The 21,226-nt window shown below is 42.8% G+C and overlaps 1 protein-coding gene across 6 annotated transcripts in view; it reads left to right on the top strand.

Annotated features, from left to right (window-relative positions):
• LOC112680000 overlaps nt 1-21,226 on the top strand; it is an 81,737-nt gene that overhangs the window by 20,439 nt on the left and 40,072 nt on the right. For all 6 annotated transcript variants that reach the window (XM_025549968.1, XM_025549963.1, XM_025549965.1 and 3 more), the window contains 2 exons: nt 3,583-4,464; nt 15,274-15,434. In XM_025549968.1, coding sequence (XP_025405753.1) covers nt 3,588-4,464; nt 15,274-15,434 — 1,038 coding nt within the window. In that variant the 5' untranslated portion in view covers nt 3,583-3,587. The remainder of the gene's footprint in view (nt 1-3,582; nt 4,465-15,273; nt 15,435-21,226) is intronic.

Below are 21,226 nucleotides of genomic sequence, written 5' to 3'. Positions count from 1 at the left end.
TGCGTTATCTCCTCGAATTATTATCGTTCGATACGAAAGATTTGTAGACCTACCCACGCGAGGTGGTGACAAACGTACGATTTCGCGAAACGGATGGTTTTTAAACCGCTCCGGTACTACCCGTCTACTCGTCGGCCGGACGTTTTGCAGGACACCGCCCGGGGCGTGCGCGCGTACGTACACACACAATGCGCACAGGCACGGGCACAATCTCGTACGAGAGGTGTACTATTTTATATTGTGCGTTTGAACACAAAAAAAAAAAAATGAAAATAAGAAATAGAAAAACAAATCATAATTTACCGTACGCTGCAGCCGGTGCACAAAAGAATAATACGATAACATATACACGTTATATTATTGTACACGTAATAACTTGATACCGTACCTATGTACAAACCGTGAACGGCGGCGGCGTCAGACAACCGGAAGATTGCGCCGTAACCAATCGGCCGCGTTCGGCTCGCTGGCGCCTACACAAACCAATGGGCTCCGTATATTATGTTCGTTTTGTGGTCTCGTATTATTATCATCGTTATTATTGCGCCAAACTCGTACCTGTTGACGGCGATATCGTGTGCCGTCGTTAATGTCTCCGATAAATTAATAGGATACTTAATGCGCACGATTATTCATACGTTATTACGGTACCGCAGCACGCACGGTATCCACGCGACGAGAGCATTTTCCGGACGGTCGGATGAGTGCGCGTCAAATAAGGACGCGAAAATTCACGTGAGGACTCGATTCGCTCCGGCTAACTCGCGCACACGTAGCGCGCAAAGGGTGAAGTTAATCGTCCAGCGGAAAAACGACCTTTCTTCTCCGATCGTTTTCCACTCGAGTTGTCCGCTGAAATCCGCGCGCGCTGCCCTTTGACTCTGGTGAAAAATATGCAAATAAATAACCGTATCCTTTGCGGTACACGCCCCGGGGCACGTGACGCGCGCTCGTCAGTAGGGGATGTAAATGTTGGCGACCTTTACGCGTCCTACGACGAAAACAGGGTGATAAAAACCGACGAGTAGAGCGTTTGGAGATTCTGGTACAATGAGACGTATTGTGAGGACGGGCACAAAAGGACGTCCTTCAGTCGCGACGATGTCTGTCCGCGGCAGAGGCGTGTAGCGCTGCTGCGATCGCAGTGACGGACCACAATGTTTATTTTTGGGGGAAAAAAAAAAATTCAAAAATTAGAGAAAAGGGAAACCGTACATTTTTAATATCACCCGCACTCGGTGCGTGCTGCGTGTATTACGTTGGTATTGTGTAATTAATGCAGTCGTTTACTTCATAAACGGTAGTGCAGCCGGCTATCTGTAGGTATGTACTTCGGAGGTGCAGCTGTCACGAAATCTTGTCGACCAAAGTAACGTAACGAATAAAAGCATAAAAAACTGTTGGTGCTGGTAGGTTTATCCCTTCATTCCCTTCCCCTATCCCATCACCCCCGTCTCGACATAAAACAAACACGATTTTATCCGTTCGCGATCACGAAGCTGTCGAGAAATTTGTGTACCGTCTCGACGCGACGATTTCGAAACCGTTTTTGTGTGCAACACCTAATCGGATTATCATTGTTGTTACTGGGTAAAAATATGATTTTTACTTTTCCTCAGAATGTAATACACAGTCATGTCACTTATTACTGCCGCGGGACACACCTGTACATTATCAGTAACCAGGTGTCAGCGTTTTTTTTTTTTTTTTTGTTACTCCATATGTAATTTATTTACTTTTTTTTTCGTTGTTTCCGTTAACTCAATTTTATTATTCGAGTGCAAAAAGGTTAGTTGAAACCCAACTCCTATTGTTTTTGAATAATTTAAAACAAAAACCGATTATTAAAAAAAGTCAGTTTGCATGTAACAACGTTTATATTTTCCTACACACGACGTACGTCTAACGACCTATAATATGCGTTTATCGGACGAAATACCTACAAATAACTCTAACCAATTATGCACGGATTCCATGAACACCTACCCTTTTTTTTTCGTTACGAACACGACCCCCGCGGACAAACGGTTTTACATCTGTTTACACTATTTGTCCACGGTATCGGTTGCGGAAAACGCAAATTATTAAATGGTTTACACATCCCTCTGGCAAACGGTATTAAATTGCAACCGCGGCGCTGGGAGGGTGGAAAATCGCATCCGAAATAAAAGACACCGATACTGCGCGCGCGGACACGGTTCATTGATTTGCGGGACACGGTTTTTATATTTATAATAATACGTAATACTCGTGTGTATGTGTGTGTGTGTATTCGTGATTTTTTTTTTATTCTCTCGCCCGAACTGCACCTAAATAGTTTCGGGCAGGGGGACGAGCGCGCAAGCATACACATCGGTAACTCGTGTGTGACTAATGATCCTGGGGGGGATTTCCTCGTCCGGCACCTGATCGCACATTGCCAACCCCTCTCGGTCCAAACCTTTGCGATATTTATTGCTGCCAAGATCTTCTCTACCGAAATTCCTTCCGCCACGCGGCACAACAACAACAACAGGACCGCGTGCGCTGCTGCGGTTTCACCCCGGTCGTCATCTCCCGGCAATAATAACACCGTGACCATCGTGCATCGCATGGCTTTCACTTCGTCTAGACCGTTTCGAAAATCGATCGTCGTTAGAAATCGGGTTGTATTGGTTTTTTTTATTTTATTGGTCCGTGATTTTTTCCAGCGGTCTTCGAAACGACGGGGGAATACTAATTACCGCAGCTCCAGGTCCGCCACGGCCGAATCCAGTTCGTAGACGCGTACAGCCTCCAAAAAAAAAATCTTGGCCCAAACGTGTATAGCACGTGCCGTTCTCATTCCCGCCGGCGTACGAACTCGTCCCGCGACCGGTCCCTACGCCTCCGAAACCCGTCACGTCGACGTCGACCGTGGCTCCGGCGCAAATGTTGCGCGAATCTAACGATAACAATGATAATAATAATAACAACAACAACAACAACAACGTTAATAAAAATAACGACAATAACGACGTCGACGGCGCCCGCGGCCGTCAGCGTACAAAAGAACGGGTAAAAAAATAAAATAAAAATAAATCCGGCCGTCTCACACGTCGTCGAGGAAAATTCTTCTCCCACGTCTCGTCTACGTGTCCCATTATTCCGTTTCTTTTGTGGGCGCCTCGGCGACGAGACCGCGTACGCGCGGGAACCGATCACCGGCGCGACGCACGTTACGCGTTCGGCCGGAAGCGATACCGATACGTTGCGCGGATTTCGCTCGGCGAGTAGACACCGTGTCCGTTAACACTGCGCTCGACGCATGAGGTCCGCGTACGCCCATTGTCCAGCCATGGCCAGTAAAAACGTATACATAAAAATTAAAAATATATCGCATTGTTGCCCCGGCCCGTTGATCATCGACGTACGGAGTCACCAAAAAAAAAAGAAAACGCCACTTCTTTTACGATTTCGTTTGCCCATAAGCATTTCGGCGATCGGCAACGGAAAAAAAACGTACTCTACGCGCGTAAAAATGCTATTTACTACTTAATAAGTCCTTTGATGATTGTACAACAATCATGTCTAATCGGTGTTGTCTTCGTTTGTCCAATACAGGTTGAATGGTGACAATGGCCGATACGGGATTGTTGGCTGCACCGGCGGCGACGGCCACAGCGGCTCGGCACAGCAAAGTGCAAACGCCGCCGCTGGGCGTGTACTCATCGGCCGAGGACACGGACTCCGAAGCCGAAGCCGACCGAACCCGAGACGAGCAGCACGAGCACAACAGACGCCGTCGTCAGCACCAGTTGCAATTGCAACAACAACAACAACAACAACAACAACACCAATACCAACAGCAGCAGCAGCCCGTCTGTTTGACAGCCAGGTCGAACGCCGGCATCACCAACAACAACAACAACAACAACAGCATCATTGTCAACAACTGCATCAACAACAATAATAACAACAACAACAGTAGCAGCAGCACGCGGAACAAGCGGAAAAACTTTCAGCCGCGCAACATCAGCTACACGCAAGAAACGGCCGAGGACGGTCGCGATAACGGATACGCGGTGGACGCGGCCGGAGATCCGGCCGTGGCCGCCGGCGATCCTGCCACGACCGCTGCCGTGCTCGACCTGAGCGCGTGCACCGGGTCGACTGTGGCCAAGCGGCCGCGCGTCGATGACGGTTCCGCCCCGATGGATCTCACGTGCGCGGTGCAGCAGTCACAGACCACGGACAAACGGCAGTCCGCGTCGGCCGCAGCCGCCGCAGCCGCAGCTGCCGCGGCCGCGCACGGCGTGCAGCACATACTGGCGGCCGCCGCGGCAGCCGGTCACCATCCGCACCTGCACCACCAGCCGCACGACGCGACCGACCTGAAGGAATACGCTCAGAACACGGTCCGCGAGCTGCTGGAGATCTACGGGCTGAATACGGACGTGGCGGACGCCATCACCAACAACGTTCCCATGGTCAACTTTTCCACCGGTAAGTCCGCTTTTTTCCCATTGTCCTGCGTCAGGAGATCTCCTTCGGAACGTTCACCGTCCGATACGATTCGTGTGCACGGGACCGTATTCCGAACGTGATGTCCTTTTGGGGGCGTCGGTGCACCCGTTAAATAACAATGATGTTTTTTACACCGTTATCGTTTACTTTTTAATATCTTTAAATATTATTGGCAAAACAAACAGGACGAATTGTGTCATACGATCATTTTCTCTGGATAAATTCAAAAATGGTTTGAAAACTTAACAAAAAATAAATAACGTTTATCTATATAAATTAAAACAATCACCATGGCTGGGCCTATGTTTTGATCTCGGGAACGCGCCTCTGCGTCCTTTTTACATTTTTATTTTTTAACTTTTGCACACGTTTCTACAATACATCAAAACATCGTACCGTTTGCTGTAGACCGTAATGCGTACGCGATATGTTTCTAACAAATGATGTTTACAGCGATCTCTTCGGTAAGGTAAACGCGGCGGCGGCGCCGAGGGCTCTTGCCCGGCGGACGTTTGGCGTATTGAATTCGTGTCCGGTACGAACGTGCACGCGATCGATTAATATAGCAGCGGGTACCTGTATTTATATTTGTATTTTATGATCATACACTACGCGGTGCGCGTGTGTTTGTAGAGGACCTCCGCGAGATCTGGTCTGTACCAGCTGCAGCGTGCGCGCGCCACGGGCCGTCGCCGAGAGTTTTTTTTTTTTTTTTATACGATAATTAAGTAAATCCGAATCCTGTGACATCGATTGCGTGTATATTGGTTCGTGCGCGCGCGCTTACAGGATTCGCGGTTTCAATTACGGTAAGAAAACGTGTTTGGCCGAGCGGCTCGCCCGCGATCTCGACCGAGATGAATTGATTCGGTGCTCGCGGAACAATAATTAAAACGTTTCGACCCCAGTGCGGCCGTCGCGTAAAAGACGATAAATAACACGCGCGCACGCGTACAACTATTACGACCGTTAGACCGTCGCGGGTTTCTTTCGTTCCTCCCGGAACGAACCTCTCGGAAATCTACCGAAAACCAAAAATTGGCGGGCGCAGGACGTACATCCTGAACACGTACCACTTGCGTGCACGATATCGTTGCGAGAGGGGAATCGCGCTGAGTGTGTGCATCGAATCGACTTTGATGAATATTACTATTGTACACTCTTGCTGTACGACGTCTAAATTTCAAAATATTTTAGTTCGGTAATTTTTTTTCTCTCTACGTCTTTCCCGGTTAATATTTTTTTTATTCCGTCACGCCGAACTCGTTCACATATCACCGCAGTCGCTGCTCCACACATCATCATCATCATCATCATTATCATCATTATCATATATACGTGCACGCGCTTGTGTACACTCACATACGTACATCGTGGCACCTGTAAATTTTCGTAAGAATGTGTCGACTCACCTCAGCAATCATTATCTTCATCTCGGCCGTGGGAACGATTAATCAAATCTGTTGCTCCCACCGAGGCGTTCGCGCAGCGCTCCGTACACACGCGCGCGCACCCGCATGCGCTCGCCACGAATTATATACGCGATCGGTCGGGTTATGGAGATTTTTCTGTTCGGTGCAGCGCGCGGGCACGATTATTAGCAAATATCGTCGCGGTATATTCGTTTGTCCGACCGATTCCCGGTGTCGGGCAAACACGTGTTCGACCTCCACGGACATGAGAAAAGGATTAGGAAAATATGTACTCCTGTGGCTGTCTTTCGCGCGAACAACGCTCTACGTGCGTATTGTTGTTCCAGGGAGCGAAACGCGCGTTATTGCATACCATGCAATGTATATGTTACATGTACATGACTAATGTACGCGTTTTATTGGTCATTAAAGATATTCGCAGATGGGGAGAAAGAGTGTTTGTTGGTCCGTGGAGTTTTAACGGAAAAAAATATAAATATAAAACGCAAGTCTGGAGACTTTATTTTAATGAAAAATAAAACGAGCGTTACACACACACACGCGCGCGCGCAGGGTTGTAAAAACCGTCTGTCTTTGGGAGACGGCGGTGGTCTTGTTCGTTCGTTCGGTTTTTTTTTTTTCACTCTTTTTATGGTCATAATAATATTCTTTTTTAGGCCGATACAAATCGTATGCTAACATCTGCAATAAATTATGGCCAATGTGTGCGCGCACTAGCCTTAAGAAAGAAAAAAAAAAACGAGAATAATACCGAGAAAATATTCCGAGTGTTGGCGCGGTAATAGCGGTGCAGAGGACGAGGCGTAGGAGAAAGAAATTCGCAGCAAAAACCGTCTTAAGGGAACCGCGCTCGGCCATATTGGCCCCGTTTTTATGACGCGATACGCGAAACTTTTACGATAGCTTTAACTGTCCCAGACGAACGGACGCGTTTTTCTATTATATTCCAGGGTGCGTTTTATTGACTATATTTTCTTCGCCGTCTTCCCTTCCCCATGACTCGCCCGCCACACCGCATCTCATTGTTTCTTTCCTCCGGTTCTCTATCTCAATCATCCCTATTTCACCACCCTCCAGCAAACTATCTGTTATACATTATTCTCTCCTCTTTACGTTTTTAATTGTTCGAAAAATATCGTTATGAACTGCCGCCTGGACGGATTCTTTTTGTTTCCCACCCCATCGGCTACAATTTTATCGTCGCTCATTGTTAGGGAAACGAGTTGTTTTCGTTAAAAAAAAAATAAAATATAATATTAATCGTCTCCGATCGAGGATATTCCGGGGAAGTCTGCAAACGAGCCGCGAAATATTATCCGTCCATCGTTAAACTTGCATTCGATATATAATTTAATGTTCGCTCGTACACACATTTTTTCCTAGGTTTGCGTACCGAAATCCTATAACGAGCGAAGTATTGAACAATTAACAATTGTCGTACGAACGTGGAATTATTCTTCACGTGTGGCATCACATGCCGTACGTCTCGATTTTTGGCAAATCGCACACTTTCGTTTGTTTATCATCAGGGTGCGCAATGTGTACGCGAAATAATAATCGTTTTCGGCCAGTACGCTGTTCGGTGCAATGAAAAATGCAGGTTTTGTGTTTCGGGACAAATCAAGTTTTGTCAATCTCATCGGTCGTCATGTCAAGTGTTACAGTCACGTACCTACGCACGCGCGCGTGAATACGAATCGCTAAGTATTTCGGTATCCACCGGACACGTTGAAGTTTCTTGTTCTATTTGAAGTAGGCATTAGAACACGCACACGTATCGGCTGACGTCAGCGAAATCTCAATACACATACACATAAATTACAAATATACGTATTATATCTGAAAACTGTTTAGCAAACTATCGTACACGCGTATCGTAGGTACGTCATGTGTAATAAAACCGTCGGCCGCCGATGACCCTTCTTGACGAGTGCAATTGAAAAAAGACTGCAATTTTGCGCAACGCTGCGAGGCTTTCGTCGGTGGTGCTGCGGTGTGTGCGGTACGGGCGGGGACAGACGGGATGGTAATCGGATTTCACCGAAGCGGAAAACACGCGCTTTGTACGGTTTCTCCGATGCGGGTTTTTTGCAACCGATGGCAAATTTCACCCCTCGTCCCTGGTGCCTCTTCTGGATAAATTTTTCTTCGACCACCGATTCCGCGTACGTCAACGTTGGTCATTTATTTATTTATTTATTTGTATCGGTGCACTATTTTTTTCCTTTCGCGTTTCACGTTTTGAAAGGTTTCGGAAACCTTCCGACCGCGGTGGCGATTCGCGTGCGTCTCGGCGGCCCAGGGATTTATGTAATACGCGCGCGTAAACCGAATCTTATCGCATTATTACGGCCGGCCCACGATGTCACACATCCCCGGCAGTGCGGTGCACGGGGGGAGGGCGTGTCCCCTGGCCACGTTGCCAATGATAAACGGATTGCTGTAAACACAATAAACATGTGAATTGTACATCGATCCATTTTGTTTCATCTTTGACATATTATTTTATCACTCGATGATATTTTGACGTGTACACTGCAATATATCCAATAATATACATGTATCCGCGCAATATATCGTATATGATCGTAATAGCCAATACGACGCGTCATGCGCGAAATATATTTTAGGCGGGAACACGGGCGGGGGATGCATCGTAGAGGTGCAGTGATCGCGCGCCCGCATAAATAAATCATCGTTACGACCCGTTCTGCGAAAGAATACGATGCGTTTGCGGCGAAACACTGCAGCGCATAGGCACCGGAATATAATGTAATGCGTATGTGTGTGGGCGTTGGTGTGCGCGCGAGACGTCACTCGTCGGGAGGGAACGAACGGGCGGCGCAGGAGACGCGAGCTCAACGGTCGGCGGGATGGTGGAGGGGACCCGCGACGGCGAGGAATTATATGGGCCGTTTGACATTCTCCTGTTAACCACTTGATCTGTGATGAATTGAACAGAGAGAGGATCACGCGAGAACGGTCGTTTGAAAAATGATTCCGCACACGACCGACTGCGCTGCTGTGGATTGCGTGAAACTTGTGTACTTCTCTTTCTCACATTCTTTTTCTCTGTGTCACTCGTTGTCTCGCCTGTACATCGATTTTTTCCATTTTTTCCGTTCCGACAACACTTCCGTAGCCTTCACATTGCAAAATATATACGTCTCTAATGAACACACGTGTTGATAAATCGCCGGACGACACCGCACGTGTCGATTCTGCGATCGCTTCTCAATCGGTCGTCACACGCGTTCGTCACACACTCGTTTGCACTGAATTTTCATAGTTTCCGAACCGCACGCGTTTACCATTGCCGCGACGGTGAACGCGAATCCCTCCTAATGTCCCGTGAGTGTTAGCGCAACGTGTCTCGCAGCAATACCGTATGTTGTCTATTGTACGTTACTATTGTCGTTATTTTCGTTTGTTATCTTTATCGAAAACAGCACACGTACTGCTGCATAAGATTTTGACGATCGTTACGCGATTCGGACGTTTTCGATTCGATTTTTTTTTCACCGCGCACACGCAAATGCGCTCCGGCCGCGACGTTTTCTCCGGAAACTTTCGATACGTGCGAGCGTACGCGGATAACTTCAGCAAAGCAGATGTCAAAAGAACCCCCGCCGAGTATCGTGGTGCACAAAACCATGTATACAGCTGGCGTACATCTGGCCAGGTAGGATGTGTAATCGTGTACCTATATACATATAATACACATACTTTTTTTCCGTTTTTTATCCCCACACGATGAATATGCTTATATATATTATGTTTGTGTGTGTGTGTGTGTGTGTGTGTGTACACGAAAAAAACACTTGAAAACGTATTTTCGTATACGGTATTTCCCCCATTATTATTATTAATCCTTTCGGTTCCTGGGAACTCGGCCTAACCCCTTCCGATTCGTGATTTCGGGTGTCCTGCCACAGCAGTGTACGAGCAAACGTGTACATATTATTACTATACTTTCGAACGAAACGAAATCATACACATACACACACACACACACACATACATGTGAACAAGGGTTAAAAAAAACTGCACCGCGCGACAGCTGCGCGATGTGTGTAATCAGATTTTCGTCTTCATTGTTTCGACGGTTCAACAGCCAAAGGTTTACGAGGATGTCGCGGTGCGTTTTGGTACGGTCGAAAACGCGCGTAGTCCGACGAAAAACCGTAATACGAACGGGATTCGCGCCCGGTGCGGGGCGACCACGGGGTGCACGCACGACTCTGCGCCTACGCACTGCGCGGCGATAGAGAGTCGAAAAGATAACGCGTTGTTATTATTCAAGTCGATAAACAATGATGTCACGACGGATCCCGCGGACCAAAGAGGCTTACCGAAAAACGCTTACGTCACTCCGCGATCAATACGAACGCAACTGTTTTGATTTACCGAATACGGCGTTCGCTGTTGACGAGTGCGAGCCACGTTTTCTACATATTCCGTATTATTGTACGCCAACAGCAGCACGTTCATTACTATGCAGTGTTCTTTCTCTCCGTCTCTCTCTCCGCCACTCTTTCCGTCTTTTTTTTTCTTTAAAAAAAGAAAAATATACTTAAACAACACCACACGCGCGTACGCTTTTTAAAGAACTTTTTAAGTTAAACACATTGTAGGAACACGCCAGATTTGTGTGCTCAATGAATTCCACTGTTCGTCAAGTGGCCCATACGACGCGCGCGCTCCATACACGCCACATTTGTGTGTTTAAATATTATATTAACCGTATAAAATATATTATAAGCGCGCATGTGTACAAATAGATTTTTATTTTTTGTTTTTCGTCCGTAAAAACACTGTACGTTCGACTGTTCTCGCTCTCCGCATTCGATTTATTAATATTTGAATACGTTAATAAAATGTAAATATGATTTTTCTAATGAATCGAATGTTGTAAACACATGACTCAACCGTAGACACGTCGTTAATTCATAAATTATTATCGTTTTTATGTATAGCTTGTAAACGTTAAAATAATCAATGTTTTGTACGGACGTGGTTTTTATTTTTATTAATTTTGTTTTTCAAACAATTTCATAGCAGATGTAACACGCACGATAACGATTACAGATCATTCATCGTCGAGTATAACAATGGGAGATACTAACATTATATTTATTCGCATCGATCAACGGGTGAAATGCACTAGTACAGTTTTGGTATCAATTTTCGTTTAATAACTCGGAGCTAACGTTTCGAGAAAATACTTTCTAATATTTACTATTTAAGTATATGGTTCGATGGACTGTATACATTGTTTTTGGTAAAAGAACTGCTTCCTTACGAGTACGAAAATCACTCACGTGGAAAATGTTCAGTCTATTGTTTGTAGCGGCGTTTGTTAACTAGTCCGATGGATGGATGCGTTTATAGTCAAATGCGGTGAAAAAAAAATAAATAAATAAAAAACGTCTTAATATCTTCTGACATTTTTCTTCCTTCTATTTTTTTTCACATCGGGATTTGTTGAATTTCAATTCGTCGAAAAACCAGCATAGTCAGTCACTTGTGACGATCTCCATTTTTTCAACGAAAAAAAAAAAATCATAAAAATAAATAATAATTCTAGACAGTTGCCCGGAAATAATGAACTATTATATTCATTAATATTTCATACCGCGGTACACGCGTGTGTGAGTGTATAAATGTGTATTAACAAAACGTATTCATTAAAATTCGTAGAAATTAATCATTACTGCTGAACGGATGTACTCTATATAGCATTATGCATAATTTTTCGGATAGTTAAATAAACAACCCGTCCAAAATGACCGAAAAAATCATGAATAATAATTTAGTAACTACTATGTGATATGCGCGCGCGGGCGCGAGTCTGGGTAAAGATTCGTACGCGCGTGTAAGAAAAATTTTTTCCCGAATACGTTTCCTCACCGGCAGTAGAACGATAAACATAGTTTCAACATGATTCAACTGCATATAATAATATATAATATATTGCACGACATCATTAAACGAGTGGCGTACAATATTATGTATACTTGGCGAGTACGCGGCACGTATGGATGCGTTAATTGTGCGGTCCACACACACATTTATATATAAATGATAAATATACAGCCGCAGTGTATTTTATTATCCGTTGAAATATTATGCGTCAACGAACGACGAAAAAAAACTTTTTTAAAGGGAAAAGAACTTTGGGGTTCTCTAGGCCGTTAGTATTTTTATTTATTTATTTATTGTCACCCGTTTCAAGGACTAGGAGGAAAAAAAACGATCTTCGCCATTCACACGCAATCTAACTCTATCATCGAAGCCTTCTATTTTTTATTTTTTTGTTATTATTACCTATTATTACTATTATTTTTATTGTCAAATCCAACATAAATGCAAAAGTATCCAGCCGAGTTTGCGACAATAGACGGCGCGTCATCGCTCGTACACTCGCAAGTACACACATACACACACACAATCATACATATATAATAGAATTTTATATATAAAAATAGAGGTATCTATCTTGTCAGCTGCTATTACAGTGTTTTTTCGCAAAATCATATTCCGGGTTAAACGCCCAAACACGGTGGGAACAAAATAGGATGTCATCCATTAGTCCCCTTTAAAAAACGTAAAAAAATTCTCCCGGTCCCAGGATATTATGCGGAGTATAGAGGAAAAAAACCTCTCTCTCGTTTATATAGCTTTTAACCTGTTCAATTGATCTCCCCATGTGTCTGCGCGTCGCGTATACATAATATAATAATGAGGATATCAAACTGCCGAAGGGGACTACGTGCTTATGTGTACGTGCGTTCAGTAGTATACGGGGACGAGTGCGTGCGTGCATGTGTACGGTTATTAACAGTTTCCACCGCAAATAATATTTACCCGTTTTACGGAAACCCTCGTGTAGAAATATGTGTGCAAAAAATACAAGGGGCTAGACAAGTGTGCGCGACACGGGGATCGAGGGTCTCTTCGGACGGTATATATTCCCTCCCCAACACGCACGCAAGCACGCGGATTAAGACGGTAATGACGGGAACAAAATATTATAACCGAAACACTCGAACAATATTTTTTTATTTTTTTTTCTGCTAACCGGGTGTCACATTACTTTAGCATTGTGCTCCACTTTTACGGGTCCCTGAATCACAATGGGAAACGGATTGAACTCGTCCACGCGAACAGGGTGAAATGCAGATCGCGACCAACATATTATACGTATATATCATCGTTTGTTGTATACGTTAGATGTACAATATATATGTGTACAAATGTGTATACGCGCACGTTCACGGAAATATTATGCGGGTATACATATTCGTAAGAAAAAATAGCTTTATGAGGGCAAAATAAAAAAAACCAATAAATTAGTAAAATATTCCAGTAGTAGAAACTACTGTTTAAGTTAACATGTAAATGAATAACCGGAGCCCCCATCATTCGACTTCTCACGCGATGTAGTCATTTTGGGGGGAAAAATGTTTCAAGAAAAATAAGAAATAAAGTCGAAAATAAAAACATGAACCTGGCGATTACCGTCCGCATGGGATCCGTGTCGACGAGATTAACTAAATGACAACGGTAACTTGACGACGATAATGGGCGTAGGTATTTACATAAAACGTTACACGTTTCCAAAAAATAACGACTGGTTAAACAACACGGAAAACCACATAAGGCGTTTTTAGGAATATTTAGGAACATTTTGAAAAAAAAAATCACATATTAAAATATGTACACATAATATTTAGACACATGCCAGTGAGGAGGTGTTATTATATTATTATACTATGGTATACAGAGCGCGCAGTGATTAGGCAAACATACTATGTATACTCAAAAAAAAAAAAACGATTAAATCCTTTAAGACACAGCACGCTTGGTGGTCGAACGATCAAAGTAAACAAAGCAGATAAAAGGTCAACTCTTAAGACGACGTGGGTTAGGAAAGACGTGGAAAACTAAAAGGGTTTTTGATATATACATATATCCATATTATACCCAGAAAATACTTCGATTATTTATTTATCATTATTTATGATCTAGCTTAGTCCGAGAGTCAATGATTTATTTCAATAAATAAACGTTGGCTATCGACACGTAACGGTTCCAAAAAACACGCAGGTGTTCGGAAAATAAATTATTGATAGGTATATAGAATAACTGTATTTGGTATATCATCGTTTAGTAAAACCAAAACACGTACCAGTTGAATTAATCTTAGCAGTTCCTATGTATGTACCGTGTACACATACTTTTCAGGACAATGGATTTCATTCACTAATGCTAAATCGTGTGTTTTTTCATCAGCGATACAGTTTTTCTATTATTTTCAATGACATATTCATATTAAATATTTTAACAGACATTTAGTCCGTGGTGTGTTCGAGACATGAGTTCACTCCCCCTTACACGTGTAGAAATATTAAAACGATAACGTTTTTGTTCGGATAGAAAGAAAAATGCTAATCTCGTCCGCAACGTAGCAGTAGACATGTTCATAATCGGTCGGTAATATCGAATTTGTGTATTCCTCGTGTCCGCCGACCACCACGTCGGCGACTGGATTGTAGGTAGTAGTAGTCGTCGTCGTCACGTTCGTCGTTCTAGATACGTCAGGCACTCGGGGATTTTTGACATTGGTCGTTTCTCCGTTTTCGACTTTTGTATAACTTCTTGCACGATTTATTGCGGGAAAAAAAATATTCACTTCACGATTTTCGCCAAAAGAAAGAGAGTAAAAATGATAAACGTGTGTTCGCGTCTTATTCAAAGACGATAAATAATAAGACGAATAATAATAATAATAAATATAATATCGTACGAACCGCATTTTCATTACGCATAATAAACATGCCGGTGTGTGTGTATGTGTGTGTGTGTGTGTGTGCGCTACTGATGCCCGGGGCGTTCCAACACCGATACAAATATGAAATAAAAAATATATTACACGTACCTACATTTACATGTACGCGCGTGCATTGCTCCCATACGAGAGCATAATATGCACAGCGCGTTTATAAAAATGCTTATCTTGACAGGTATACAAAAATTGCCCCAAAGGCGTCGTCGTCGGTTTCTATGCACGCGGTTCATCGAGCGAGAGAGAGCACGATTTTTCCATCTTTTATTTTTGCTCCGGTTTCGTGTTTACCTTATTTCACGTCCGTCTGTGACACAATGACTAATGCGTTGATTATGTAAATACGTACGCGCGCTCGCGCACACATACACAAGTTTTTAATGTACATTTCACGTATTGTGCGCCAGACTTTTTCTCCGTTTATACGTATACATGTGTTTCCGATGGAGAAAAAAAAATTTATTAACAATATCTGTACATTACAACGGTTTAATTTTATTGTTGCAGGTCGCATATTGGAATCGTTGGCCGCCCGAGGCGTGGGACTGTATCCGGCGCTGGGCTTGCCACTGCTAGCCGCCCAGCAGCACCACAAGCCTGCCAGCGTCTCATCTCCCAGTCCGCGGTCGAGCCCGGCGAATTCGGCTCCGTCTTCACCGACTCAAAAGGTAATTTCGACACTACACTATCTGCACGAACTTTGCGCGCACACCAAGACCGATAAATATATTATATCGTGCATCGATTTGCATCGAGTCCCAAGTGCAGCGGTCTCCTGCACCAAACGATGCACCACGCGACAACGCACACTTTTCACCGATTTCCAATTGCTCGTATATTTATATATTTGTACGTTTACGTGCGTGCGTGTATGTGTGTGGTCGTACTTCTCAAACGGGTCTTGTTAGTTTTTAAAAGCAACGGCGCCGCCACTCCGTGTATTATCGAGAAACCTTTTTTTCCTCCACGTACATATGTATGTATCACATGCCTTGTCAATCGATAGCTTTTTGTTCCTTTCGCAACAATCGTGTACACGTACACGTGTGTGCGTTTATAGATACAACGCGGCCTTTGCTCCCCGGAAAGTTGTAACTCTTACGCCTTCACACGAACGTGTAAGGAAAATCGAATGTAAGGTGGGCGGCAGGACGTTAGGAGTGTAACTACGGTATTGTCGACGAAGGAACGAAAAGAATGACGACTGACGACATGACCCTTGTTGAAAGTTGACTTGCGGCAAAACGATTTGTACTCGCATACGTGTATATACTCGGAATATTTAAAATAAAACGTTCGCGCGCCCGATCGCATTCGTAACGGCAGGGACGAGTCGACCCCGTCCGCTTCACCCACTCACCGCTCGCCTTGTTCGTGCAAAGACCTGGTCAACGAGCGTTGAACACGGTGTCATGTACGAATAGTGTGTTCTGTTACAGGATACGCATGACCAGTCTGGTGCACTTGCATCACATGACCAACTGCACATGTATCGTGGCCATTTTGTAATATATCACTTAAACTTCGCATACAAGGTTTTTTTTACATCTTAACTCCGCACATAATTATTTTTTTATAAAAATCTAACTCCGCTCATAGTTACTTTTTTATAAAACCCTAACTCCGCACATCATTTTTGTAGACCTTTTTGTACATCATTAAAAAAAAAATCAATCAGTATTCTATCAATTGGCCGTCGTTATACAATTCTAAGTATTTATTTGTAGTAACAACTAAAATCTTATAAACTAAAAAAATTTATTATAATAAAGACAATTTACAACAAACATCGTCGTCGTTCATATAAAATTAAATGTAATAAAATTATAATGTAAATTAAAACTAAATATTATTAAATGGTGCCAAACTTATAACAAAATTATATCTATAATTTTGGCCGTTGTTATATAATTCTATGTTTTTATTTATGAATTCCATATTGGTTTTTTGTTTAGTTCTAACTATCCTACTTTCATTATTATTAGCAGAATTAATTTGTATGAAAAAATCCGTCTGCATAGCTAATAAGTTTGTAATGAAAACTGCAATATTTGGATATGCTTAAGTATAGAAATTACCAAATTTGGTATGAAAAGTCTCACCATTTTATGCCGTGCGAACTTTTGGTGTTAAAAATATTTTTAGAATGCGGAGCTACTGTACGCTAATTTTTTTGACCGTGCGGAGTTACACTACATGCGGAGTTGCGGATTTACAAAATAATTTTATTCATGCGGAGCTACGGTGCGTCCAACCAGACAATAATATTCCGTACGTAGTCCAACGGGGGAATATACTAGTGAAGAGCCGAAAAGAGTTTATCGATCTTATTGATTTCTCTGTACATATACTCATCGTATAGCGATCGCAATATTGTAATATACTCGCATGCACATTCACAATTATATTGCATATTATACGCCAGTTTCCTACGCGAGGCGTGTCCGGTCGCCGAGCGGAGAAGCTTTTTGGAGATCATCGGGCGATGCGTTAAGGAGGTTCGGCTGGAAAGAAAAAAAAAATCACTAAATAATTACGACGCGAAATTATCATAATTACCCCTCCGAATCGGCAATATTATAACGACCATGCGACGACGACGCCTCGGGAATTTGATAATGTGTGTGTGTGTGAGTTCAGTAAAATAATTCATCGAAGAATATACCGAAAACGTATATCTGTTTGCGTGTGTTTGTGTGTGTGTGCGCGCGCGCGCCACACTTAAGGATCGGCCAACATTAGACAAGGCGTAGTACGACGACGACGACGAGAGCCATTAAACGTTTCGGTATTGTGTGCAAATCGGCTCTAGAAAGCCAACGGAGAATAATGGGTGTGTCGTACATTTTATGTTTGTGAATATAAATGCGTATGAAAAAATAGAAAAAAAAAATTAAAAATTAAATATTAAAAAAAAAAAAATAGTGTGATTGTTGTACAGGTTAGCATATGCAACAACCGTGCGTGAATATTAATGCGGTACTTTGCTCGCGCGCGCTCATACGTATTTATAATAATATATAACCTGTACGTCCGATCATATTATAATATGAGTTTGGAATCGACAATATAATGATGTGCGTTTAGGTCGAGCGCGCATCATCATCGTCGTCGTCGTCGTCGTTTCGATTATTCGTACCCAAACGTTGTGGTATTTACGCACGCCGGTAAGGATGCGATGATGTCGTTGCAGATATTCGTGTGCGTGAATCGCACAGTCGCGCAGTCGTCGTCACCGCGATATATCGACTGATTCGCTGTACAATAATACGGAAAACACAAGATAATGTGTCGCAATTTATTTATTAAATACACACACATGCGTGACACCCTTGGCACGGCTAATCGGTTACGCACGTCGACGACATGAGCTGAGACTTACTTATGTTACGCGCGTAGAGGAGATGGCGTGGGATGAAAATTGCACGCATGAATTGTGCGACGAAACGCGAAAAAAAAAACGATTATAATATTATTATTATTGTTGTTGTCGTATATACGGTATAAATTATTATTGTTATACAAACTTGTCGCGTGATTGTGAATTTTATCGATTGTTGTATATTCTTATTATATGCGTTGGTATACAGCGTGAGTAGCAGCTACATTATATTATTATTATTATTATTATTATTATTATTATTACTATCGTAATGTACGACTTTCGTCGTCGCGTACGCGCGCGCATCGTAATCGACTTCGCGCGATATAAATCTCTATTATGTACGCGCGCGAGTACGTACCGAATTCGTCGTCGACCGCCATCGACATATTATTTTTTTACCACCGTGCGCGTTAACGGAATACGCGCACGTTCCGCACAATAATAATAATAATAATAATAAAAATATTAATAATGAAAAACGAATATCGTCGCAAATACCTAATAAATAATATATGTGCACGGACAAAATGGAAAACGACGCGCGTTTGTCATCGCATCGTTTATGATTCCCCTCGCGCCGCCTGCTGCTCTTCCGGCGCGTGCGCGCGACTTCTATCGCGAGTTTTTATTTTTTTATATTCCGTTCGCCAAATCTCCCACAATGTCTTCTTATTCGATTTCTTCGCGCGCGTGTTCACACCCCGTGCGCCCACACCTAGTCGTCGACCGTACAACGAGCGCGCGCGGTATAACAATAACAATTACGTTGTTCGCAGCAATCCTTCGGCGTTGCACAACTTTTCTATTACGGTTTGTTTTATTATAATATACGCGACGACCGCATGCCACGGCCCGATAACGTTACGTGTGCACAGCGGTAAGGGCACACGCACGCCTCCTGCGCGAGGGTCATGACGCGCGTAAATTTATTTCGGAATAATTTTTGCCGCGAATCCACGGTGACAAGAAGACCGGGGATCGTACGAATAGCTGACGCCGCGGTAGCTGCTGCGCGGCCACGAGAGCTGCAAAAAAAAAAAAATTACCGCTCGCGGAACAATAAAAGAGTACACAAATCGAACGGAATAAAAGAAAAAAAAATACGTGATTTTATACTATAACACGTAGGTATATGTAGTGTTATATACGTGTACCGCACAACGCGCACGGTCGAAACGGCAATGAGATTTTAGCGTTTTCGCGAAGGGCGTTCGCATCACGGACGATTTTTGTCCGCGCGGTTCGCAGTGGTCTCGCGCCGCGTCCGACTTCTTGCGTTCTCCGCGTGATACAAGCGCGCACCCATTGTACCGTGGCGAAACACACACACGTAAACCGAAAAAAAAAATTGCAAATTTAAGCATTTATTTACGTGCATTGCGCACAAGTACAAAAAAAAATCCGTTTTCGCGCACAAAGTCTTCTCGATATTTCACTCGTGTATACGTCATTCGCAATCGAATGGGATTACCCTTGTCATGGTTTATGATTTAATGCGGACGTATATGTGTATAATAGTAATTTTCTCGATATCCTCCAGCGCGCGACTCGAGCGAAAAAAAGTTTTGCTTCGGCAACGATAAATATACGCGCACGCACTTACGATCAGATTACTATCGAATCCGTGTGCGTTTGAGTGAGCGTGCTGTCCTGCGAACCGAAACGCAATTGATATAAACACCAGTACGTCTGCATATCGCAGTACATGATCTTATATTTCTACATATTTGTTTTTTTACATTTTGTTTTACTTTTTTTTTTTTTTTAATTATCACCTCGATAATTATCAAAACGTTCTTACAGTCGCCGACGTATAATAATAACAACATTATGACTTTATCTCGCGTGTAAAACGGACGAGCTAATATATGTATACTAACACGAGCACACGTCGCCGTGGTAAGCACCTTTACACACGAATATGTGTACGTATTATAATATCCAGTCCGTCGTTCCGGCCGGTTGACCGCAGCGTTAGGTCTACCCGTGTTTTTTTATTAGTACTTAGGGGGACAAAAAAAAAAAACTACACGTGTTTCGTATTTGTACGTTTAACGTGTACCACCGTAATATTATTTAAATGGACAGCGCGCATTAAACGTTTTCTGCTCTACGTATTATATCATTCGCGTGCGTATATATTTAGGAACCCTGTTAAAATGATTTAAATTAGCAAATTATGCGCGTCCTGAACAATGCGATTTACACATGTATAACGGCTTATTGTTTCGCGCTTTCGCGGGTTTTTTTTTCTTGCCGTATACTATATACAGTTCGAACGGGCGATATCGGAACAGACCGGTGTGGTGTGTGATGTATATGTACAACACGGACTCGCTGTGAAATTTACGTGCTACCATAAATTTAATGAAGAAAAAGCCAAAAAAAACCTCTTAAAGAACATAATACATATCAGCGATATTATGTGTGACTTAATTAAACGCCCGGAAATTGTCCGGAAATCCGATACGCTCCACGTACCTGTAGATTAAATGTATTATAAATATATTTACACATAATGTGTATGTGTACGACGAGTGCACTTATGCGCGTATAATATCTCGACGTCGATTAGACGTTATCCCAAGTGGATTTGTTATTTTTAGGGGCGCCCTATTTTATTTAAACTATCTGTATTCGTTCAATTTTTTTACGGAAGAAATAATTAAAACAATATTATAAAATATAATATTAAAACAATGTGCACAATAATTGTAATTTAAATAATGAATTTTTTCTAACCTTGCGGGTTTGACGTCGTTAATAAAGTATAGCGAACGCACGTTAATGGTCGGAACACGTTTAATAATAATGCAGGTATTATTTATACACGACGTCAACCAAAATGCGGACTCGTTCTCCGATGATTGTTCGCGAATTTCGATGGTAAAAGATATTTCCGCGGGAAACGGTAAAAATCATGTGCCTTTTATAATTTATAGTCTTTTCATTTCTTATCCTTCTACACACTATACATGACATCGTTTCCTTTTTTTTTTTTTTTGTTTTTGATTATATATATATATATATACAACGTGTTTATATACATACTTCCAGATAAATCGAAGGCGAAAT

Source organism: Sipha flava, unplaced genomic scaffold (genome assembly GCF_003268045.1).
Source record: "Sipha flava isolate LNK unplaced genomic scaffold, YSA_version1 171_pilon_pilon, whole genome shotgun sequence".
Classification (NCBI taxonomy): domain Eukaryota; kingdom Metazoa; phylum Arthropoda; class Insecta; order Hemiptera; family Aphididae; genus Sipha; species Sipha flava.
Note: the sequence above shows the minus strand (reverse complement) of the source record. Positions and strands in the feature narration are given on the sequence as shown.